Below are 24099 nucleotides of genomic sequence, written 5' to 3' on the forward strand. Positions count from 1 at the left end.
AGATCTAAAGTCTGTTATTGCAGGTTTTTTTCTTTCCCTTTCTGTCTCTCTTTCCTGACTTTTTTACTTATCCAGTATCAATGGTTAAAAAGAAGCAAAGAGCAAATACTGCCCTTCAGTGAAGGACTGTCAAGTCTGCGTGGGGAACAGAGAGGTGAAGAAATAGGTTAGATGAGTGGGAGCTCCTTCAATCTTTAAGTATCTTCTTGGTTTGGGAGAAGCACAGTGGGTGTGGTGAGTCAGTACGGGATGGCTTTGACAAGTCTGTATAGCGCTCTGTGAAGCCACGTTGTGTTCATGTGGATTGTGGTGGAAAGAGCTAAGGCAGGCAGAGAGAGGGAGTAATTACTCCCTGAGATTTCATATATATATATATATATATATATATTTGTGTGTGTGTGTGTGGTTTTTTTTAGAAAAAGGACCCTTGGGAACAGGCGAGGTCTGTGGAGTAGTGCTGGGAGAGGGGAACACAAAGCACGCTGAAAGACTGGATGTTTGCTGGAATCAACAAAGAGAAGCTGATAAGACAGTAGAATTTCTTGATGCTTGGAGAGCCAAATAATTTAGTTGGTTGATTTTATGTAAGAAACCTGAACTGTGTGTAATTGTGTATATGTGCCTGTGAGGAAGAGTGAAAGAAAGGTCATTTTGGGGTGGGATTCTGTGTGAGGAATAGAGTATGTAATTCCCACCTCTGTTATGTTTATTTGGGTCACTGTAAACTTGCTTTATCATGGTAGCAGCAGGGCTTCTGCGTCTGAAAAGGAGCCAGGTATTCCAAACGATGTGAATGGAAAGCCAAACAAACCATCAAAGCATGAAAATGTGCAAAATCAGAACGAGAGCATCACAGTTACATACCAATAGCAATGAGAAGAAAACCTCAGGAAGCCTGAATTAGCAATACGTAACTTGTAAACAAGGGGAGAGATACTTTGCATAAAAGGCATTTTTTTTAAATGTATCAATAACAATAAATGACAATAGGTGACTCACTAGCAACAGTAAAGCTTTAAGACTAATTCTCATTCCACTCTCTATTCAGTTTTGATTTTTGTCTTACCATTGCAGAAAGAGTTTTATTTAAATTTTGATTTTTATTTTTCCTATCTGAAAGTGTAATTTTGCTAACTAATGAAGCTACCCTTCTGAGTTGGTATAATAGAGTGGGGAATGGTCCCCTGTGACACAGTTTTTTTCCAGAGAGGAAACATCAAAGATACTCAAAAGTTTGGGTTCAGCAGTGAGGTATTTGCTTTCTGATGTATGTGTGGGAATGCCAGACAAACAGGTGCTGCTCACTCTTACATGATCTGAGCAGATTTTATGACAGGCAATAAGTAAGGTAAAATGGACCGTTTGGTGCACATTCGTTCAGGAGCAGACTGTAATACTGGGTTGTGCCATGCTGCTAATGACCAAAGCTAGTCTATATGAATGAAATCGGAGGGAAAAAAAGGTTTAAAAAAGAAGAGACAAAAAATCGGAGTACGGCAGATTCTGGTTTTAGTGAGCAAATGTAAAATAGGTCTAACCCCACTTAAGTTACTTTTAAAAAATAAGATGATTGCCGTATCTTCCATATACCTCCTCACTCCCCAAAATACACATCCAACAGCTACGGTGATTCTCTAATTTTTACACATTTGCCGTAAATCTTTGGCTTCAATAAGGTGAGTCATAGTGATGTCAGAAGAAAATGGGTTTCAATGTCTATGTCTATACAAAGTAAATAAAAAGCACCCTGGCTCCCTGTCTGGTCTTGAGGGCAAGTGACAGAGCATGGCTTACATCCATCTGGCTAAAGTTTCTCTTCACTGAAACGTGTCAGCCTTGCCTGTAGTGCATGTTGGGAACCACCCGAGGATTGCCTTAATCTCCAAACCATGCCCAGGTGTCGCCTCAGTGATAGTTCCTGTGACTCAAATGAGTGCCAAAGTGTGCACTGGCAGTTAAATACAGTTTATATATATATACTGACAGTTGCATGCCGTCGTGCCCTGGCCCTGTTCAGTTTACCAGACCACAACTGCAAAAGAAGCTTCTGTCACAATTAAACTGGTAAGAGTTGTAACTCTGGCTTGGATACCAATTAGCTGGATCTTTGTAGGACCAACCATAGAGTGAAGGGGTTGATGGTAATCCTTTCAATCTGAATATCATAGTAATAATAGTGGTGTTCTGGAATAAATACTATACCTCAAACACTGTAATATTCAACTCTCCATACTCTGTTAGAAAAGTACACATTCACTGGCAGTTTCATATCTTTATTATTCTCATTTCCTCCTTTCCATGTCCAGTTCTTTTCCATAGAATTGCAACTACTGTTTATTAGTATTTCCTATGGATGTATGAAGTAAGTTTAACCAGTTTCTCCAGCAAAAAAACAATAACTTTGCCTTTTTATTTTTTTAGTCTTTCCTTGCTTCCAAGACGGACATCTCTGGGCTTACATTGCAAACATAAATAAGAAGGACTTTTCAACTGCTTTCATCCTTATTCCAAAGCTATGAGACATTAGGCAACTCTAGCAAAGTAGAAACTTTCCACTTCAGCAGTCCATTCAGTGTAATAAAGTTGTGATTCAATACATTCTTCATCAGGAAAAGAAGACAGTTGGACTATGGAACCTCATGGTTCAGAATAAAATTTTCCAGCCTGAATATCCAATACCTTTACTTTGCCTCTGAGAATGCATATATTTTAGTGTAGCAAGGCATCTTTATATTCAGCCTACACCATTGCAACAACCACATGTAGAGGACTTGCAGGTAAAAAAAATAAATTGGAGTCTATGGGACACCTGCGTTGCTTTCAAACCTTATGCGAGGAAACAAAGGTATGTCCAAAGCAGAACTTGTAAAACATGCTGCTAATAGAAAGCTTTTGGGAAAACCTAAAAAGCACAAGACTGATACCCCGTAGATACAGGGTAAGAAAATTTAGTGTTAATATTCTTTTCACTACACGATTTTTAATAATTAAGCTTTGAAAATAATTTTTCTGTAAAAGGGTCACCCTTGTAGGATCTTAACTTGACCTGTTTGGAATCAAATCTCTGTGACTTAGTAAGAGGTAAATGAGATGAATTGCTGATCCTTAATAATAAGCAAAAAATCCGTAGGGCCTTCTCTTCCCTCTGGGTATCTACTCTGAGCATTCTTAGTAGAAATTAGTGACATTAGTGATTAATAACTGAAAATTTACTTAGAACAATGCTTTAAAACCTGCCACATTAGTTTCAGGCTTGAAATTTTTAAAATAGAAAGATTCCTGAAGTAATGTGTTCTCAGATCAAACACCTGCCTTTCATAGGACAGAAGGAGCTTTGCTGAACATTGAAAGATGCAAGAAGGACTCTTAATCAATGATATAATACTACTACTGATAGTGGAAATGGTCCCTGAACACCTTTATAAGAGGAATAAGGAATAATTGGATAATTTTGTTAAAAACACCTTTTTAATAATTGCAGTAGTAGATATATTTAATGAACTCTGTTTTAGTTCTAAATGCATTTCTGCTAATGTTTGTTTAATATTACCTACAAAATGGATTTGTGCTGTTCTTTCTCTCCCTAAGAAAGTTATTTTAAAGTTTCAATGGAAGTAGTTACACTGCTCATGTTTAGGTTTAATTTAAAAATCTGTTGCATATTTGGCCATTTGAATGACTCCTTCAAGAAATTAGAGACTGCTCTTTGAGGCTGCATTCACTGTCTGAGGAGAGATCCATATTTCATGTAGAAAATAGAGAAGTTAGCTTGATTATTTTTTGCCTCACTTACTAGCTTTACTGTGGTCTTCAGGCAGATTATTTCCCTGTAAAAGCTGTAAGCTTTTTAATTGCATGACCAAAAGATATTAAAATATTGAAAACAAAGGAAAAGTATTCTTAGAAGCTTCCCATTCTCCGTCAGTCAAGTTTTTTACAGTTTCTCATTTTTAAGAGGCAAGTAGAATGTATACACGTCCATTAAAATTATAAAACAGGTGTTTCCCAAGGTTCTATCATTCTTAATTTCTGCCAGTCCTGTGATGTGGTTACTGAATTACCTGATCTGGAGGGACTGAAGGAAACAAATTACTGCTAGTTTCCAAGACAGTGGGGAGATGAGAAATTTTGCATGGAAGCACACTCTTTTTACATACACTGCTCTTCCATCTCATAAGACAAATCTTCCTGTGTGACTATTCATGGAAATATTTTAAAATACTTTCTTTATCATATTTGATGGCAGAAGATGAGTGGGAAAGAGAGAGGCCACAAAATCTTACTTTTAAATAAGAAATGCAGATGGCAATAATTGAGTGGAGAGAGGTATTGCTTAAATCTTTTTTTAGTCCTTTCCTTTTCTGTACATTTTGATTCATTAACTTTCTTTATTGGTAATTTCTTCTAGCTTTTTGTTGTTTATGATAGCCATTACCCTCTCCTGCTCTCCTAGCAGCAACTTACAGGAAGAACATACATACAATTTCCTTGAATGTAGCCAAGAATACACCTGCATGAACAGCATGGCCATTTGAAAATTGTCTACAACCCATTGTAACTTCAATTCAGATGGAGAGAATTTATCCCTATGGAAAAAGCATTTTCCTGAGACACTTTCCCATAAATTTTGGTCCTTTTTTTAAAAGATCTGAACAGCTGCAACAGTCATTATCTTTGACTGATTTACAGAAACGCAACAACTGTAGCTGGTAGCTTTTGAACTCCTTATTTGCTTACTAGTTGGGAGCTAAGCTCTTCTGAAAATCTGCCATCAAGATTATAAAAAGATTATTAAAAAAATTTTGAATTGTAATTATTTAAGTATCTCTAGTTTCTGACTTCAAGGATTATTTGTTAGTGTTTGAGACTGTCATCTGTATTGGAGAACAGAAAGCTGGGAATGGCCTTATATGAAGAGGAATTTCCACTGAATAAATCAGAACTAATACCAATTGCTTTTCCAGTCACAAGAACAATATTTCCTCAAAAAGGCTTTCCTTTTAAGCAGGACTTCTCTTTGCTGCTCCCCCACACCAAAAGAAACACTTGAAATGTTTCCAGAAAGAACAGGTGTATGCTAAAGGCTTCACGCCATTGCTTTCAGCATGTAAACTGTGTTCTCTCAATGAGACTAATCACGTGATACCAGGCATAATAGTGATACTGGGACCCACTTGGGCTGGCAAAACTGAATAGAAATCAGACCGATCACTTGACTGGGACTTGTTCCAATTTTATTTGGATGAAAATCAACTTTCTCAGAAGCATTCCCCTTCGTTCTCTATCTATCCCCTTCAATCTTATTCTTTCTGAAAAAGGAAAAAAAAAGGGGGGGGGGGGAGTAATAATTGAATCACTTATTTAATTACATTTTTAGGCATCCAAAAGAAATTTTTGGTAACCTACTTTTTTGTTTTGTTTTCTTTTGGACTACCTCACTGGTGGTTCTTGTAATAGCAATGCTGCTTCATCTCTGTGCAGGACTGATTTTTGTTATCTCTTTTTACAGATGAGACTAATTTTGTAGGCTTTAGGACTTCTGATGTCTTAAAACTGAGATATTCTGCTCTGTGTGAACTCAAGGATACTATGCTGGTGGCTTCAGTCTAGAGGTTGGCCACACTGTCCTAAGCCCTAAAGGTCCTGGCTCATATGCTGTTGCCAACTTTATGCCTTCCACAGAAATGTCTGCATCTGTGTGTTGCGATATCCATGTAATTGGAAGCATTCAGCAATCTAGCAGGATGAAAGCTGCAATATAAATGTAAATTATTATTATTATTCAGCAAATTAACCCAAAATTAAAATACAGGGAGTTTCATTTGCAAAATACAATATGGGAGAAGACTTATAAAACCCTTTTCCAGTCTATATAGTTCATTACGGGGATTATATATTTAGACCTATGAGATGACTTTAAGAATTGCCATATACTATTAGTGCATGAGAAAAATATAAAATATGGCATGAAAGTTGACTTATGATATACGAAGCCTAGTGAGCTTGGAAAAATGGTGTCCATGGACCTACCTTCCCACCCCCTTTGACATTTTCTGCTGTCTTGAAAGTAGTTCAAGAGCACAGCAAAAGTTGAAAGAGGCTGATAACCCAAACCTACAACGAAGCCTGCAGTAGGAAACAGAGGTGCAAACTTTATCTGTTTGTGTGAAGAAGATTTGGACTACAAGGAGAAAAAGAGCAAAACATGCTTATTCTTGTGATAGCCTGAAGATATTATTCGTGGCAATGCGGTAATGCTGGTAACAGCGGCCTGTGTTGTGGAAAATACTTTTTCATCCTCGTGCTTTCTGACTTCTGTCTGTAATAATTTGCCATTAGCAGGTCCTAAATAGAGAGTAAACAAATTCAGCTGTCAACACATACAGGTTCTGATTGCCAGTTTTTGACAATTTTTAATTCTTAAAGGAAAAGAAGCTTTACTTTATGAGCTGATAAAAACCTGTTTGAATAAGCTTAGTCTTTGATGAAGAGTACCACTAAGCTCTTGTCTAGGCCCTGAGGGTGCCAGCAGCACTGCCTGGCCTCTCCCTGGGCCCCCCACGCTGCCAATGGGCCCAGCACTGTGGACCCTGACCCCCAGGCAGTATAGTACCTGGCTCCCATGATGGGCGCTATGGGACCTGCCCTTGCCACAACACCAGACCTTGTCCCAGGAGTCTTCAACTCCAAGCCCTGCAGGGCACTACAGCCAACTCCAGAGCAAAGGCCATAGCCCAGAAGGCTTCTCTAACACCCCCGGTGCCCACAACAACCTCTGCACCCTGCAGGAGTGACTGAGTGGGGTATGGGGACCTTTTAGTCAGATGTCTGTTCCCTTTGCAACTCTTAATTCAGGGTGCTAACTGTAGACTGGTCACCCTGAATCAGGTGACCCTCGTCTCCTGAACACTGTGAGCACTGTGTTGAAGCATGGGCTGTATCAGGACTAGAATCTAATAAATTCATAAATAAAGTAAAAAATGCAAATGGAAAATAAGCGTCATTCAGAAGCACTGCTGTAAGAATGGTGTCTGTACATACTGACTTGTGACAATAATGTGCTGATTGTGTGTTTAAGTCATCAGACAGGTCTGAGTCTAAGAGGCAAGGATGAATGACAGATAACTGTGTTCCAAGAAGATGCAAAACCTTGAGAACAATCTGTCTGCACCCAGGGGTGCACCTCCATGCCTTAGCACCTTGTCATATTGGAGTTCCCAGTCTAGGATTAGGGGATGTGGATCATGTTTGAGGTGGACAGGCTTACTGCTGTTCATGGGCTTCAACCTCTCATGAATTTGGAGTGGTAATGGACATGTTGACTGTTCTGTTCAGGATGTTCTATGCAGATCCAGATGTGTAGGTAAGCCTGAGTGTTGTTTAGCATATCACAGAAAGAAGTGCGCTGGATGGGGATTGATTCCTCAGCCTTACCTGATAGCTGGTGTAGGAGGGATAAGATCATAAAGTGATGAAGGGCCTTGAGGGGAAACCATATGAGGAGTGGCTGAGGTCACTTGGTCTGTTCAGCCTGGAGAAGAGGAGACAGAGAGGAGACCTCACTGCAGTTACAACTTCCTCATGAGGGGAAGAGGAGGGGCAGGCACTGATCTCTTCTCTGTAGCGACCAGTGACAGGACCTGAGGGTATGGCCTGAAGTTGTGTCAGGGAAGATTTAGGTTGGATATTAGAAAAAAGTTCTCCACTCAGAGGGTGATTGGACACTGGAACAGGCTATGCAGGAAAGTGGTCGCAGCACCAAGCTTGACAGAGTTGAAGAAGCGCTTGGATGATATTCTCAGGCACATGGTGTGATTCTCGTGGATGGTCCTGTGCAGGGCTGAGGGTTGGACTCAGTGATCCTTGTGGGTCCCTTCTAACTCAGCATATTCTTTGATTCTGTGGTTCTGTGATTGCTACCTTCTCACTGTTCATGCAGGAGGGAAGAGACATCTTCCTTGTGCCTGTTTGAGTTTATGTGGGCCTAAGATAGTATGATATGGGCAAATCAGTGAGTCCCACAGCAGACAGACCCAAACTGGCCTGTAGCTGCCAGGACCATGAGGCAAAGCATAAGACTTGTTTGAGCACGAGCAAGTACTAGAAGTAGAAATTATGTGATTGGCACAACACTCCAGTGAGTAAGTCTTGCTGAGTTGCCATCCCAGTGCAGTGATAAAGCTTCCCCACCACAGCTGATATGTTTGGATGGTGCTGCGTACCTTTTATCTATCAGATGCAGGCAATAATAGCAGAGGGTGTGCCAAGTTCAATGTACAAGGGAGTAGCAAGAGGCATGCTGTACTGGTTTTGGCTGGAATGGCGTTAGTTTTCTTCATAACAACTTGTAAGGAACTGTATTTTGGGTTTGGGACCAAAACAGTGCTGTTTACACACTGGTGTTTTATCTGCAGCCGGGCAGTGCTTGCACAGCGTCACGGCCTTCTCTGTTTCTCATGCTGCCTCACCAGCAAGTAAGCTGGGAGTGCACAAGGAGTTGGGAGGAGACACAGCAAGTACAGCTGGTTAAAAGGATATCCCACACCATATGGTGTCATGCTCAGAAATGAAATTTGAGAGGGAAGTTTGCCAGGGCTGCTGTTGCTTGGGGGGCTGGCTGCTCATTGGTCTGGTGGTGAGCAGTTTGGTTTCTTTGATCACCTGGGGGGTTTTTTGTTTGTTTACTTCTTTATTTATTTATTTTTAATTCATTTATTACACTCTCTTTATCTCAAGCTACAAGTTCTTTAACTTTTGCCCTTCCAATCTCTCCCATCCCTCTGGGAGAAGTGAGCAAGGGCTATGTGGTGCTTATCTGCCTACCAGGGTTAACCCACAACAGATGCCTAATGTAGTCTGTACAGCAATATATATTTAAACATCAAGAGATTACTACAAAAATTTCTAAAGCATGTTTCTCTATATTTCCAAAGCATGTTTCCATATGTACTCTTCTTAAGAAGAGCACCTACTCTCTAAGGGGATAGCTAATGTTTACATATGTAACTGCAAACACTGTGTACTCAAAATATTGGGACCTTAAGGGTCATTGTAACCATGTATATTAGTCCGTAATTAATCCATGCTGCCAGACAATTTTTCATGATTGGGAAGAGGCTTTTCTGAGCAGTATAACTTTATAATTGAGGATATTTGAGTTTTGTTTTCCCTTTATACCTTTTCACTTTTCCTGTCATGGAAAAAGGAGATAATAGTTCCCATCTGGTGAGAAAAAAATTTGTGCAATAGTTGTATGTTTTTTGAAGGAGTAAAATAAGAGTAGATAGTAAAAAAGAAATACAGGTATAACTACTTACAACTTTGTTGTGCATTTTCATTTGAATCCTTTAGGAGCATCATTACTTGTATTCTTCAGAACAAGTTGAAAGATTTCAGAATTTTCATTTCAGTTCATTATCAAAAAAAATTAAACCTTGGCTTTCAGTATTTACCTATATCCTCTGAAAACTTTGTTACTACCTCCAAATTGCTCCTTTGTTACAAAGGAACAAGAAATTTCCCAGATTTTTGAAATTAGAGACTATTCTGAGTTGAAAGAAGTCTAGACAGGCCATTCAGCATGTTCCTGAACCTGCCAGGACAGGGAAAACAAGGCTGAATTTATAGTGCACTTGATTTGGGGCTGCAGCCAGCCTGTTACAGTTTTGAATAGCTTTGAATAGTTTTAAATGATGTCTGAGACCAAGCTGTGGTCCCATGTCAGAGAGTCATGAGTAAGAGCTTGCTTTCTCAGCTGAATATTGCCTATTTTTATTAAAGGAAAGAGGAAAAAGTACAGCTTGATGAAAAAAAGTATAATTACTACTCTTCAAAATATCAAGAATATGTAATCCCTAACTGAGATTGGTGTCCTATTGTGCCTTGTAGCCACAGAGCTGAAAAATGTTACCTGCACAAATACATTGCTATCTAAAGAATAAAATAAGAGGAAAACCAGGATAAAGAAAGTATTATTATTCCTTTGCTACAAAGACAGATGAAATGAGGAGTCCTGTGTCATACTGAAAGTTTACATACAGCCTGAGGTTGGTACTTGGGGGTCCCAGGTCTGCCTGCTGTCCTCACCACCACACAGCTCTGTCCCTGCTGGGGGACAGTGAGTGGTGACTGCAGCTTCCCCCTCCCCCCGTGTGTGCTCTGGCACTTAACAGGCATAGCAGTTCTGAACAGATGTGAAACATGGCCCTCAGTAGGAAAGAGTAAGGTCTTCTTTGTTTTACTTTATATTGTGTATATTTCTAGAGCACCTGTTGCTTTAGCTTGGTGGCCATCGTTGAGCAGTGCAAGAATTTATGCATTTGTTGTTGAATATAGTTGACTTTTTCTGAAGTGTGAGGTTGTTAAATGAAGATTGAGCTGATAAGAGAGACGCTGTGTATTTTCATCTCTAAGATCCAACCATGGGTAGCAGAAACTAAATTTTCTCTTCCAAAAGTGCTTACAAAGGAACTCTCAAGTGTTAACCAGGTGTGACTGAAGCATTGCTGACTGAATTTGGGGGATCTTCCAACCACAGTCCAGTAAGCAGATTCTGTCGTATTCAGCGCAGTTCAAATAGGCACAATTTACATTCTGGTAGTGTTAGCTATTTCAAAGCTGATTAATGTTCATTAGAAAAATGTGCCATGCTGTGGAGATCATGACAATCTACTGTGAGAGGCATTTCCCTGTAATGTCCAAGGATACAGGTTGAATCCAGTCCAAGAGCCTTGTCAGAAGTTGGAGTGACATGAAGGAGGAGCCTGATGGTCCTGGGCAGGGAAAACCTGAATATCATTTAAATATCTGTATAATTTTCTACGATTTTCACTCTTACTGCTCCAAGATAGCTGAACTCTTAGCCTTTCTATGTCCCTGAGTGCATCAAATGTGTTGAGACAGTCATGTCCTCTCTGCCCTCATTTTATATCAACCTATTTTGCATTAAACTAATATATTAATCTACTACATATCACAGTTACTGAAGAAACAATACATTAATCACAAGCCAGGCAAGGGTCGCAGAGAATGGCTGCCTGTTTGGCGCTGCCTGCCCTGAGTGTGCCAACCCTCTGTTCCAGTTAAGCCTAACAGCCCAATGTCAACCATGAGTCTAAGTGGTGATCAGGGGACACTTTCAAACCCACCAGAGCCATCTTGTAGTATTTTGAGTAGAAATGGAGCTTACAGGTAAAGCTGAAGTGTTCTGCTGCTCCTCTCTAAAATATAGCATGTTTTATGATGTTTTTTATAAATTTAATTTTGAGGCCTCACTCCACAGTTCTTAAATTTTTTTTAATGGTCTTTTTTTAGAAAACCAGATCAGGTCAGGGTTAAAACTAACTCAGGTTGGGGCTTTTTTTGGCTTAGGAAGCTTACATACCATGGTGGATAGAGCACTAATGGTGGATAGACCACATATGCATCTCACATAATTTTTGTATTTGACTTCCCATATATTGTTTTGCCTTTAACAATGATGAAAGTAGGTTGAAGCTGAATTACTTTCTCAAATCAGTAGGACATTCTTCAAGAACTTAGCATGCTGCTGGCATCATTTTGGAAAGATTTCCTTACATTGCCTATGGAAATCTTCTTGAGCAAACCTGGATTCATTCTCTAGTGCTATCACTCAATACTTCAAAACCCATATGTCCAGGATAAAAGCTGGAAAAACATTTTATTGCTATTTGTGAAAAAACCAGGTTTTATGTTGATGCAGGAAGTTGACTAAGGAGCTCCTGAATTTGGGTCTGAACAGCCTTTTGCCAAGTTGTAGGCACAAAGGAGTAAAACCAGAATGAGAATGGTAGATTGGTCTGTTGTCTGTACCAGCATTAATTTCAGCCATGGTAAGCAATCATTTGATCCAAAGGAATCTTGTTGCTAGCAAAAACGCTTCTTTTGAAGGCATAGGAACAGAACCAAATCCTTGCTATACTTAGAAATCAGCCTCTGCTGTTACGTTAACAGGCCACCACATCTTAGCAGCAAACATCCTCCTTCATGGTTCTTATTTGTACACTATTGGTAAGATGGTCCAACTGTACGCCTAAGTATTTATATCCAAGAAAACTGTATCGTGTCTGCAGTGTGTTCAGATATGCTTGGATATAAGGTAAAACCCTGCATTTGTGACGTAAGAGCTCAATATGACACTCCAAGTCAGTATGATCTGCATTGTAAATGCTTTGTTTTATATGTTCTTTGGGTTTATAGAATGCACTCAGACTGAAGATTTTTGAAAATCATAGAATCACCAAATACACGTCAGCGGCATTTAGGGCGATGGGCTTATTGTTCCTTATTATAGATATCTTCATTTGGTCAGCGAATTCTAGCAGTCTCCAAAAACAGAGGTGTAATGTTTGGTGTAGTAGGTTGTTGAACGGTTGACTTTATGTGTCAGCAGTAGTTTATGAAACATTCTCTTCAACATTTTTAAAGCTACTGCTACTTTTTTTACTTAGAGGAACCATTTTAATGTAATGTCATTGGTTATAATGAGTAGTGCTTTTGTCAATACCAGGAAAAAGACTGAGAATTGAAAGCAGTGGCAGTATAATTTAGAGTTATAATTATATGACTCGAGGTTATATGACGCAAGGTTATATGAGAAAGCGTTTTCATATGGTCTTTATGATGTTAACAGAGAATAGCAGATTGATTACTTGCTACTTTAACATTTGTATGTATATTTACACTCATTAAAAGACTAAAAATCACAACCATCTTTATTTCAGTGTTCTACTTACACAGATGCAGGTGTCCAGACCACTGTCTCTGATGCACATACATAAATGCTTAAGGAGTAGCTGTAATTACAACATGACATAGAAAAGCTTTTTCTAGTGGCATCTCTAGTTCTAGTAGAAAGCAGAAGCTTCTGCTTATAATTGTTTCTATTAAGATCTATACATTTTTCTCATTTAGGGCACCAAGAATGACTTGGAGATTGAAGCATGCCTTTTAAATAGGTTGTAAACTGCTTGTTCTTTTCCTTAAATTGACTTCTAACACTATTCATTTATGAGGAAATGGGGTTTAGGTTTTTGGATTGTTTTGGTTCTCCATGAACATTTAAACTTGGATAAGATTTCTATAGTAACCAAATTATATTTAATGCCATGTAAACAAAGTTGTAAAGAGTCGTACATTACACTCAGCTCTGGTGGTAGCAACATAAAGTTAATATCAGTAAATGAGAGAATGGGAAACCAGTTGCCTCCTCTTTCTAGTGTGCAATCAGTGTAAGCGTCTCTGTGATGGGCAATTACCTTAACTGCCTGCCTAAAGCAGCAGTGAGTTGCATGATCAGTCCAATGCACAAGATTATTTCCTCCCCACTACTCGATGAAGAAATTCAGTCTGCACTGATCGCTGTCATATCATTTCAGTTTACTGCTTTTAAAGTTGTTAAGCAAAAAAAGTAGTAAGATAACCCAGTTAGAAAGCAATGGGAAAAAAAAAACCAAAAACAATGTTTCGATCATCATAGAACTACCCAGCTACAAGGCACCTCTAAAAGATCATCTGGTCCAACCTTTTGTGGGAAAGGAAGCCTCAATGAAGTTATCTGGTGCCCTGTTGAATTGCATTGTGAAAACTGGTATCACGAACTCAAATATTGAATACCTATTGCAGGTAGTATACCATAGAGTGAGTGCTTAGAATCAGACTGTAAAAGCTTTCTCCTTCTGCTGAAAAATCCCAGATATTTTCATTTGTTTGCATTTATTTTATTTAACTGATTTGACTTTGTTCTAGTTGAAATAATTGTAATTCTAGTTGAAATAATTGAAATTAAATTGTGACGCCTAAAAAAATTTCTAATACAGGATATCTCCTTGTAGTTGTGGTATTTCTACCAAGATGAAATCATGAGCATTTCTAATCCTTTGTTTCAGTCTGTGCTGTTTAGTAATCTGTGAGGGAAGAAAGCCAAATAAACAGCTGGCATGTTTTAGCAGTTACTACGAACTCCTCTCTTGGCTGTCTCTGTCATGTATGAGGGATTGCCTGGTGAATTTAAAGGCAGAGCTGAGTGCCACACATTCTCTTCTTAACGCTTTGCTGTTACACTGAGCAGTTCTGGCACAAAGGAACTCTGCAAGCAGTGTGACTGCTCATTGTTAGGAGAGAGTGAACCCTCTCCAGGGCCAAACACACACTGTGACACCAACGCCTCATAAATGCTGTCACAAACCTTTACAATTGTAGGGCCTCTTTTTCTGGCCATAGTCACTGAAGTAAATACATGCCAACATATATACATGAGAAGAAGAGAAGTAACATCCCTCTATACCTCATGGCAAAGGCATTGTGCACTTTCTGGGTGATGATGAAGTAAGTGTAAAATGGATATCATTCATGATAATGAACACTTGGTGGGGGGGATGCAGTATGAGATGTTGCAGTGAAGAAGTTTGTTTCACTTTTGAGAATGACTTTTCCAACAAGAAAAAAACTGGACCTAGCTAATATTCATGAATTAGTATGCATTGTGATTGCAGTCAACAGAGCATTTGCACAGTGTATCAATATGCAGAATGTTATTGATTATTTTCATTCTATCTTCCATAATTTCTATTTTAATGTTATCAGTTTCAGTCTGTAGAAATTAAGATCAATATTACTTTATTACCTCAATGAGGTTTTAAAAAACATCACCGATTTTGAATTAACACCAATAAATTGCACAGGATTAATTTTCATAATCCTATTCCTGTCTGAGAATTATCTCACTTTAATCCTATTCTTCTGTCATAGTATTTCAACTTGTTGCATCTTCACTTCACATGAGTAGCTAGTATTGAGTTATACAATGCTGTGAAATCAACTCTACCATTTGAGAAGTGAGGTGCTACTCTGAATTGGTAATGATTTATGTTTATCAATGAATACAAATTTACATAAATTGCTTAATTGAATCCAGGAAAAAGTAGATTTGTTCAGTGGGTGCTCACAGGTTTGTATCAAGGTTAGCATGAGGAGGTTCCATGTCTCACTGTGGTGTTTAGTTGGTGTGGTTTAATCCCCAAATTGAGCTATGATGTTTAACAAAGCCCGAGTGTGACTTTTGGGGTGCTGAACTCTGTTTGGCTATGCGTCTGTTTTTATTTTTTATGGCAAATCTTTTCACACAGAATTTCATAGTTCTAGAAATTTGTTTTTGTTTTAAAATCTTGGTTATAATGCAGAGGAAAATGCTGTGGTCCCTGATTTCGATTTTTTTCTTCCTGGTCATTATGTCATTAATGATCTCCTCTCTTTAGGTAACTGCATTTTTTTTTTTTTTTGTATCTTGTTTATACATCAACACAATGACTTAAGTCTTATGTCCAGCAACTGTAAATTTTCTGTCCAGGCCCCCTATCTTTACTAATTTAGTTACATAGTTAAATAGAGGGGGTTTCCATATTTCTTTGTCAGATTCTGAGGCTGGTGTAAATGTCCATACCTTTATATATATCTCTTGTCATCAGTTTGTGCTGAGTGAATCTTGGTTCAGTAACTTGCTAGTACATCAACTTAATTGCAGTTACACTTCAGAATATTAACAAAACAATGCATACGTATAGATGCATACCATACTACGTAAATATCTTAAAGACACAGATAATCATTTTGAAGTGTGATAATTTAGTTATCTAAAACTTCTCTTAGGTCTAAGTGTTAGATCTTTATTCACATGTCTATGTACACAGGCTTAATCTAAAAAGTTATAGATTCATTTAGACGTGCAGTGTGAAAATACTGGCAGCACTGCAGGCAGTGCTCAGAGTCTGGCTTATTTCAGAGCTGCCTGTTCTTTGTACCTTAATCCACACCATCCCAAAGTCTTTTACCTGTAAATCTCCTTTTATCCATACCTTGACCTCTAATGAACTCCGTAAAGTGTGATAAGTCAGCTGCCTTTTCTACTTACGGTAATAAATTTATTTCCCAACCTAATTAAAATATACATATAGAATATCTTACTGAATGCTGGGATACAGGCCATCCAATACTAGAATTGTGCATTTCTTTTCACCGACTGATTTCTTTTTCTGGTGTCACTCTTCATTTCATTAATTTTTCATTTTCTGCCTCCAGGAAAGTTCTCTCTGATTCTGGCATGTTTCCCTCTTTCTCCCTAGTGAGCATACTTGAGACAAAGAAATCTTTTAGCTTTGCAGCACTCTGTGCCTCATCTGTCAGCATCTCGCCTCCATCTATCACACCAAGAGACTACAGTCTCCCTCAAAATCTCCTGATCCTTGTCTATTTGTAAAACCTCGTTTGTCCTTCTACCATTGACTAGAATTGTTTTTTAAAAAAGTCTGTTTTACCGTGGTGCTTTTTGTTTTTAGTCTTTTAACAGATGTCTCAATTATAGCAATAGTAGTATTTGACTACTGTTTGTAAGCACAATCTTGGGAGGAAAAAGAAAAAACATATAGTTAACAGCTGCAAAGTGCTTCAGGACTATGTCTTCCTACAGTTTTTACACAAAACATTCATTGAGTTTTCTGCAGCAGCAGAAGGCTTGCCTTTTATTAAACAAAGAACCCAAAGTTTACATAATGCACAGTTCACTATAATGGCAGCTCAACCTCTGAATTGCCTCCGATACACTAAAGATCATGGTTTAAACAGTTTCCACTGGTTTGCATCAGGTGAGCTTATTGTTTACCACAATCTTTTATGCAACCAGTGAAACCAAAAATGTTGTGCTAGGTGACCAAAGAGTTGAGTGAGGCTCAGAATCCCTATTGTGAACATTTGTTAGCTACTAAAGATAAGAAAAGGAAGAGATGGTCTGAATGTATCCTGGCTGTGAAAAGTGCCCAGTTATGTTAAATTGTCTGCCTCTGCAAGAGTGTCCAATACCCTTTTGAACATGAATAATTTTTTAGATTTCAGATGAAGACAGCTCAGTTTTGCTAGTATAGTCTGAAGTGTAGTATCAAGCAGTGCTTGGATGTAACGGACAGGGCAGGTGCTCATATAGTTTGCATAATGGATGAGCAATTTAAGATTAATGTGTAATTTGTCAGTATGAAATTAAAAAGTGTAGCCTTTATTTTCAGAAGGTTCTCATGAGTCATGTGAACAGGCTTCAGCAGAGCCCTTATATGAGAAGAGTTGTCATTCACTTCTCTTAAGCAATTTTTGAGCTGAGCAGTCTTAGAGGAGAAAACTTTTAAGTAATACTTAACTAATATAATAAATTAATAAATTAATTACACCTGACTCTTTAATAAATATTGTCATTAATTTTCCTTCCAGTGGCATTTTGGTCTTGTCTTGTGTACAAAGGTATCAGTGCCTACCATCAGCTGGGGTAGACAGGTACAGATAGAAATGAAGTCCTTGCTGTAAAGAGCTAGGACTGTAGGTACTGTATGGCAAGTAAAAAGCACATGGATGGTGAAGTGCAAGCAAACTGGAAGATGTTTGAGGTCAGTGTTGCAAGCAGTGATCACACAGTTCACTCTTATAAGGGCTGCTTCCTAGTCTTTGTCAAGGTTTTGCTGGAGCATCACCAAAAATGAAAGATTTGAGGAGTAATCAGAGCTTTGCAAGTTATACAGCTTTGCAAGTGTTGCAATTATACAGCTTTGCAAGTGTTAACAGGAAACAGTAATGTACGAAAGACAACCCAGAGGAAATGCCAGAGTGCATTAGAAAACTGAGCAGTTGCATGGTGGAGACTGACATTTTTGCTTCAGAGCTTTTCTTTCCAGGCAAGAATAGTCTATATGGCACTGGCTGCAGATTTCTTGTTGTCTTCTAAATCTTGTGTGTTGTCGTCTAAATTTTATGGATCTAAATGCTCATTATCACTGTTACATAATACTGTTTTGATTAACTGATACGTCATCAGCTTAGACTTGAATTTTTGCAATTCTAGTCTGAGATTTTTGCTCAAATCTCTTAGCTACCAACTCAGTTATATTCTCTCATAACCCAGTCTTTTGTTTAAGAATATATTGAGTTCTATTTGACTATATTTCTAAATATATGCTATTGTATATTCTAATACATAAATACAATAAATACAGTTAACCTGCACCTTCAAACCATCCTGACAATTTTTAAGCCTAAACTCATATTCAGATCATATCTACTGTCTCCAAAATGGACATTTTTCTTAAGACTTGCTATCTTCATATATAGAATTACAGAGTCACGGGATAGTTACGGATAGAAGGGACTTTTGGAGGTATAGTCCCAGCTACCTCATCAAAACAGGGTAAGTTAGAACAGGTTTCTCATGGTTGAGAAACCTATGGCCCACTTTTCTCAAGGTTGTGTTCAGATGGACTTTGATTGTCTCCATAGATGGAGATTCCACAGCTCTCTGGCCAGTCTCTTCCAGTGTTTGGTCATAGTAAAACAAGCCCCAACAATTCTAATGTTGAAATGGAATTTTCTGTATTCTGCCTATTGTTTGTTCCTGTTGCCTCTTTTCCTGTTACTGGATATCACTGAAAAGAGTCTGGCTCCCTCTTCATTGCATGTCCCAATTAGGCATTTATATACACTTACAAGATACTCCTAGGCTGTTTCCCAGGATAAGCAATCCCAGCTCTCAACCTCTCCTTGTATGAAAGATGTTTCAGACCCCTCCATCATCTCTGTGGACTTTTGCAGGACTTTGTGTCCATGTGTTTCTTGTTCTGAGGAGCCCAGAACTGGATACAGCACTCCAGGAGTAACCTCACCTGTGCTTTGTAGAGGAGAAGGATCACTTCCAATAAGCTCCTGGCAACATTGTTGACCTTTTTTGTCACAAGTGTGCATTGCTGACTTTGGGTCAACTTGTCCACCAAGAGACTTAGGTCTTTGCAAAGCAGCTTATCAATCAGTCAGCTCCTTGACTTTTCTAATGTTGGGTGCAGGAATTTGCATTTCCCAGGTGATCAGGTCCTGCTTGGTCTCTCGGTAACCTCATTTCTATAAAGTATCTTACTTTCCCTTCCCAAGATTCCTTTTTCACTTAAAAAATCTCAAGTTTAGGATTGTGTACTTTATGCAGACTTTGTCATGTGTGAATCAGATTCAGTGATGAGCTAACCCAATTTCTAGGGGTATTCAGATATAGATTTGACTTCTTACCTCAAATTATTTTGTTTTGGATTGCATAATTAAACAATGGTAAAATGTTTTCTGATTTTTAGTCAGTCTCAGCCAAAGATTTTGCAATCCTTGCCCATATCTGTGTTTACAAAAGACTAAAGACAGAATAGATTTGCACATGTGCCTTCCTGACAGAGCATTTTTCAGTAATTCCTCACTGTCTGGCTATTTGTGTTTTCCTCTTATACTTTCTGACTTTATATTAATTTTACACAAAATGTTGAGCACCAACTTTTCTGTACCCTTCTTTACCTTTTAACAAACTTAATTAAAAAATCCCTTGAGGTTCCCAGCACAAGACCACATGTCCTTCTGTGTTATCATATGCCACTTGATGTTTTCATGCACGGTATCCTTCAAAAATCCCATTGTCAAGGCAGAAAATTCATGCCTGTCCTTTACAGTAATGTGGTATTGCTGTGTCAGGTTTGCTCTGCAGCAGCTGGTAGCCAGGAGCATGTGGTGCCTGGAGGACATACGGTCCTTCTATGGTTGGAGAAGTGTCAGAATCACGACTTCGTCAAACTCATGCAAAAAAAGTTCCTTATGAAGTAACTTGTTTGCTTGGCCCAGTAGGGCTGGCAGTTGGCAATCAACTAATTTGGAATTAGGAAATGAACAGAAACACACAAGGTCAGGAAGGGCAACTTTTCTTGGGACAGGGAAGCATGTGACATTCCGGGAAGGCCCCAGGATTCTGACATTTAGCTTATAGGTGTCGAAGTGCCATGCTGGGATAGACTTTTATTGGATAACCATACACTTCACTGGATGATTGGAAGGCAGAAAGTTCTCTTGTTATATGCAGATAATTGAGAACTTCTAGTAAAAGTATTGTATCACCAGTTTTCCTAGGGGCACCACCCAGGAACAGTAAGACACCTCCCTTTGGTGTCAGGTAGTAAGACACTGCTGCCTGTCCTGGGTTTCATCACCCAGTTTCAGTGTGGTCTGTCCAGGCACGACAGGACCTGCTCCTCACAACCTGAGACCACTATCACTTACCAGACATCCTCTAGATCACAGCTAGATTTTCATCTGTTTTTTCTCCAGCTGCACTGGATGATGTGGGTAAAGACACAGACTTCTTGGTATTTGGTCCAAGAGCCTACTCCAGCACTTTGGGAAAGACTTAAAAATGATAGACAGTGAGAAGGAGCACAACTTGAACAGTGAGAAGCAGCAGAATGTTGCTGAGCTTTTTGTGTCTTTTCAGTTTGAGGAACTGGGAGCAAGGCTATACTAAAAGAAATATAAGGAATACAGTTTTTAGGTGTTAATTGCACAAGATAAAAATGGGGCAAAGATGCCCCATACTCTCACAAACAAGTCTTTCCCCAACTTCACGTTGTTCAAATTACCCTAGAGCCGTTGTATAAGAAATTGGATAAATTATGTATTTTAAAATATTACTCCTTGTTTACAATACCCCTGTATCTGGCAGTAAGTAATGTTTGTTTTCTTAAAAGCATTTTACAAAAAACCCAGTAGGGCTGTTTTCTGGGCATAATGACATTTTAACTTTAAATTTGTTAATTTCTTCTTTCAGCCCAAAAGATAAATGCCATCATAGTACCCACATTCTGGGTCAAGCTCTTACCTTCTGCTATGTAAAACAGCATCCTCAGATGACACTGAAAAAGTGATTGGACCAAGACTATGTTTGCAGGATACAAGAGAGGCATCTGGCATCAGCACCAGGGAGCATGTGGAGGGAGGAGAAATGCTGGAGTGTGGCTGGGTGACATCCTTCAGTGAGGCACTCAAAGTTGGCGGGTGCTGGGGGCAACTGTCTCTTGCTCCATGCTAGGTGGTGAGCACAGCAGTGGTGCCTACTCACTGCTTTCGCAGGTTCAGAGCCATACTTTTAGCATGACTACTGGAGGAAGGCCAAACAGGAACAGATGGGTAGGGGAAGATGTGTGTGAATGTAGATGGTGGAGATGGCATAAGCCTTCATGCAGAGGAGCCCAGGGTACAGTTAAATTGTAATTTATAAAACTTACTTTTTTAGTAGTTGCATGGGCTGGGAATCTGTCCATTTCCACTGTAAAATGTGTCCTAACCCTTGCAGTCAGATAGGAGAGAGTAAAGGAGAGGAGAACAGATTTAAGTGTTCAATGTTGCTTCTTATTAGTTTATGAGAAGAGAAAGTCATCAAGGGTTGGATGATCTTGTCCTGCCTTTTATAGTAAAACCTGGAAGAGTTTAAGTTTGAAGGACAGTTAGTGGAAAAAAGTGGGACATAATTGTTGGGAGAAGAGGAGGAGAGATTTAGAAGGAATGGTGAGAGACATTTTTAGCTTTTAAGTAGGTAAATTAACAATCGTAATACCAGGTGGGATGTAGAGGAATGACCTCCCTGATATACCTACAGTTTGGATTTTCATCACTTTTTTTTCTGAGACTATGTCCGTCTAAGTTGTACTAAAATTTGTCAATAAATAGGGTAGGGCCTTCCAAAGGCTTCAGTGAGGCAGAGGGTAAGTGCTCTCATGGAGTATGAATTGCACAGTAGGCCACTGTGAATTGTGTGGGTTCTGGTGTTCAGGATCTCACAGAATCAACTAGCCTGGGAAAGACCTCAGAGGCCATTGAGTCGAACCTATGATAAAACACCACCATTTCACCTAGACCATGGCATTAAGTGTCACGCCCAGTCTTTCCTTAAACACTTTTGGGGACAGTGGCTCCACCACCTCCCTGGGTAGCCCATTCCAATGTCCAATCACCCTTTCTGTGAAGAATGTCTTCCTAATGCCCAACTTGAACCTCCCCTGGAGCAGCTTGAGGCTTTGTCCTGGTGTCCTATGGCAAGTTGCCTGAGGCGAGAAGCTGGTCCCCACCTGATTAAAACCTCCTTTCAGGTAATTGCAGAGAGCAATAAGGTCTCCTTGAGCCTCCTCCTCTCCAGGCTAAAAAAACCCCAGCTGCCTCTGATGCTCCTCATAAGACTTACTCTCCAGACCCTTCACCAGCTTTGTTGCCCTTCTCTGGACCCGCTCCAGCACCTCAGTGTCCTTCCTGAATTGAGGAGTCCAGAACTGAACACAGGATTTGAGTTGCAGCCTCACCAGTGCCCAGCACAGGGGAACAATCAATACCTTGGTCCTGCTGGCCACACTATTTCTGGTTTATAATCAGTCACTGCTGGCTCGTGTTCAGCTACTGTTGACCAGCACACCCAGGTCCTTTTCCACTGGGCAGCTTTCCAGCCACTCTTCCTCAAGCCTGTAGTGCTGCATGGGATCGTTTTGATCCAAGTGCAGGACCTGGCACTTGGCCTTCTTGAACCTTATACAATTGGCCTTGGCCCATCGATCCAACCTGTCCAGATCCCTCTGCAGGACCTTACTACCCTTCAGCAGATTAACACTCCCACCCAACTGGGTGTAGTCCGTGAATTTGCTAATGATGCACTCAATCCCCATACCCAGATCATCAGTAAAGATAATAAACAGGACTGGTCCCAGCACTGATCCCTGGGGGACACCACTTGTGACTGGACACCAACTGAATGGAGCACCGTTCACCACCACTCCCTGGAACTGGCCATCCATCCATTCTTAACCCAGGGAAGAGTGCACTTATCCAAGCCGTGAGCTGCAAGCTTTTCCCAGATTATGCTGTGGGAGACTGGAACTGAGCCAGTCTTGTAGGGAGTGCTGGCAGGCCTTGTCCTGTCACCACCACCGGGTTTCAGCCATGCAGTGCATTGGCTCCGCAGTGCTCTGTGATGAATGTGCTGATGGGTTTGTCAGTCTCCAACTGCTTTGCCACAGGCCGTCTTCCAGGGGTTAAGACAACTTCAGTCTCTGCTGGGATGGGTCTAGAGGTACATAAGCCATCTCTTAATATAGCTACTAAATTTAACATAGAGCCAGGAAGTTAGTCTTTCATATTCTGGTTAGTGACTAATTTAAAGGACATTGTGAACTTTTAATGCAGACTGTGGATGACCGGTGCTGTTCAGAGACAGTGACCTAGCTTTGGTGGTGGTAGGTCTGTCCCTGCCTAGATTTTGGTGGTGCCTCTGCCTCTTCCCTTCACATCACAAATATCCAGTTGTCATACAGAAGAAGTCACAGGAAGCTGAAGAAGAGGAGCAGACAAGGCTTTTTGTGTAGGGTTCAGTTGTGATTCAGGGCTTTGATTGTGCAAAATACAAGGGGGACATGCACCAAGTGCTACAAAGGCCTTTCTAAAGGATACAAGATTGCTTAGAACATAGATACCACTGCTGATGTTGCCTTATTCCTATCCTCAGATGCCCTAAAGAAGCCTGAAATATAGACACGTGGAATATTGCTATCTGGGAAGCTGTCTTCATGCTGTTGTAGCCATGAAGGTCCCCCAGCTGAATGTGAGTCAGAAACAAGAGAAATTCTTGTAATTGGGGTATGGCAAAGTTATAAAAAAAACTTTGTACCATGAAAGAACTCTTAACTTCTGGATGTTAACTCAAACTTATAAAAAACTCTTCTACTATGAAAAAAAAAAGCTTTACTTTACACTAATACAGAAGGTGAGGTAACTATCTGGTCTGCCTCCACACGAGCATGTCCTGTTGTTTGAAGCTGAGTGAGAAGGGAACACAAAAAGTTGTAAAGCAGCAGGTGCATTCTTCCCATGTGCTGAGATGCTCAGGCATGTCTTGTACTCGATCAGTTTTGCACATCAGTTATCAGTTTGAGAAAAACACATTGCTCTTTTTATGATAAGCTTTAGAAGTTTTTACAGTGAAAGACTAATAAGTTTTCCACATTAGGACTTGAGAGTTGAGATCTCCTTTTCTGCAAAGTGCATTGATAAATGCTATAAAATATTGTAGTTAACCTGCATTTTAAAGCTGTTCTTTGATGTATTATAATGTTGAGGGATTTTGTAATAGAGAAAAAGAAGAAAATGCTCCTGACCTGAACCTGAGATTGATTATACATGGGTGTACTTTATTTCAGCATGAAAGTCCACTTA

At 39.6% G+C, this 24099-nt stretch overlaps 1 protein-coding gene across 19 annotated transcripts in view; it reads left to right on the forward strand.

Moving 5' to 3' along the window:
• Positions 1-24099, forward strand: part of MYT1L (myelin transcription factor 1 like) — a 301410-nt gene that overhangs the window by 116501 nt on the left and 160810 nt on the right. For 12 of the 19 annotated variants that reach the window (XM_027896213.1, XM_027896215.1, XM_027896230.1 and 9 more), the window contains exon 1: positions 23468-23488. The exons of 2 other annotated variants lie outside the window; for them this stretch is intronic. In XM_027896213.1, the coding sequence (XP_027752014.1) occupies positions 23468-23488 (21 nt within the window). Of the gene's footprint in view, positions 1-75; positions 167-23466; positions 23489-24099 lie in introns of those variants that run through there. 5 more of the 19 variants (XM_027896216.1, XM_027896214.1, XM_027896223.1 and 2 more) reach the window with 2 other exon arrangements.

This window comes from Empidonax traillii, unplaced genomic scaffold (assembly GCF_003031625.1).
Source record: "Empidonax traillii isolate 1590-97213 ecotype Southwest subspecies unplaced genomic scaffold, ASM303162v1 scaffold488:size1064334, whole genome shotgun sequence".
NCBI lineage: Eukaryota > Metazoa > Chordata > Aves > Passeriformes > Tyrannidae > Empidonax > Empidonax traillii.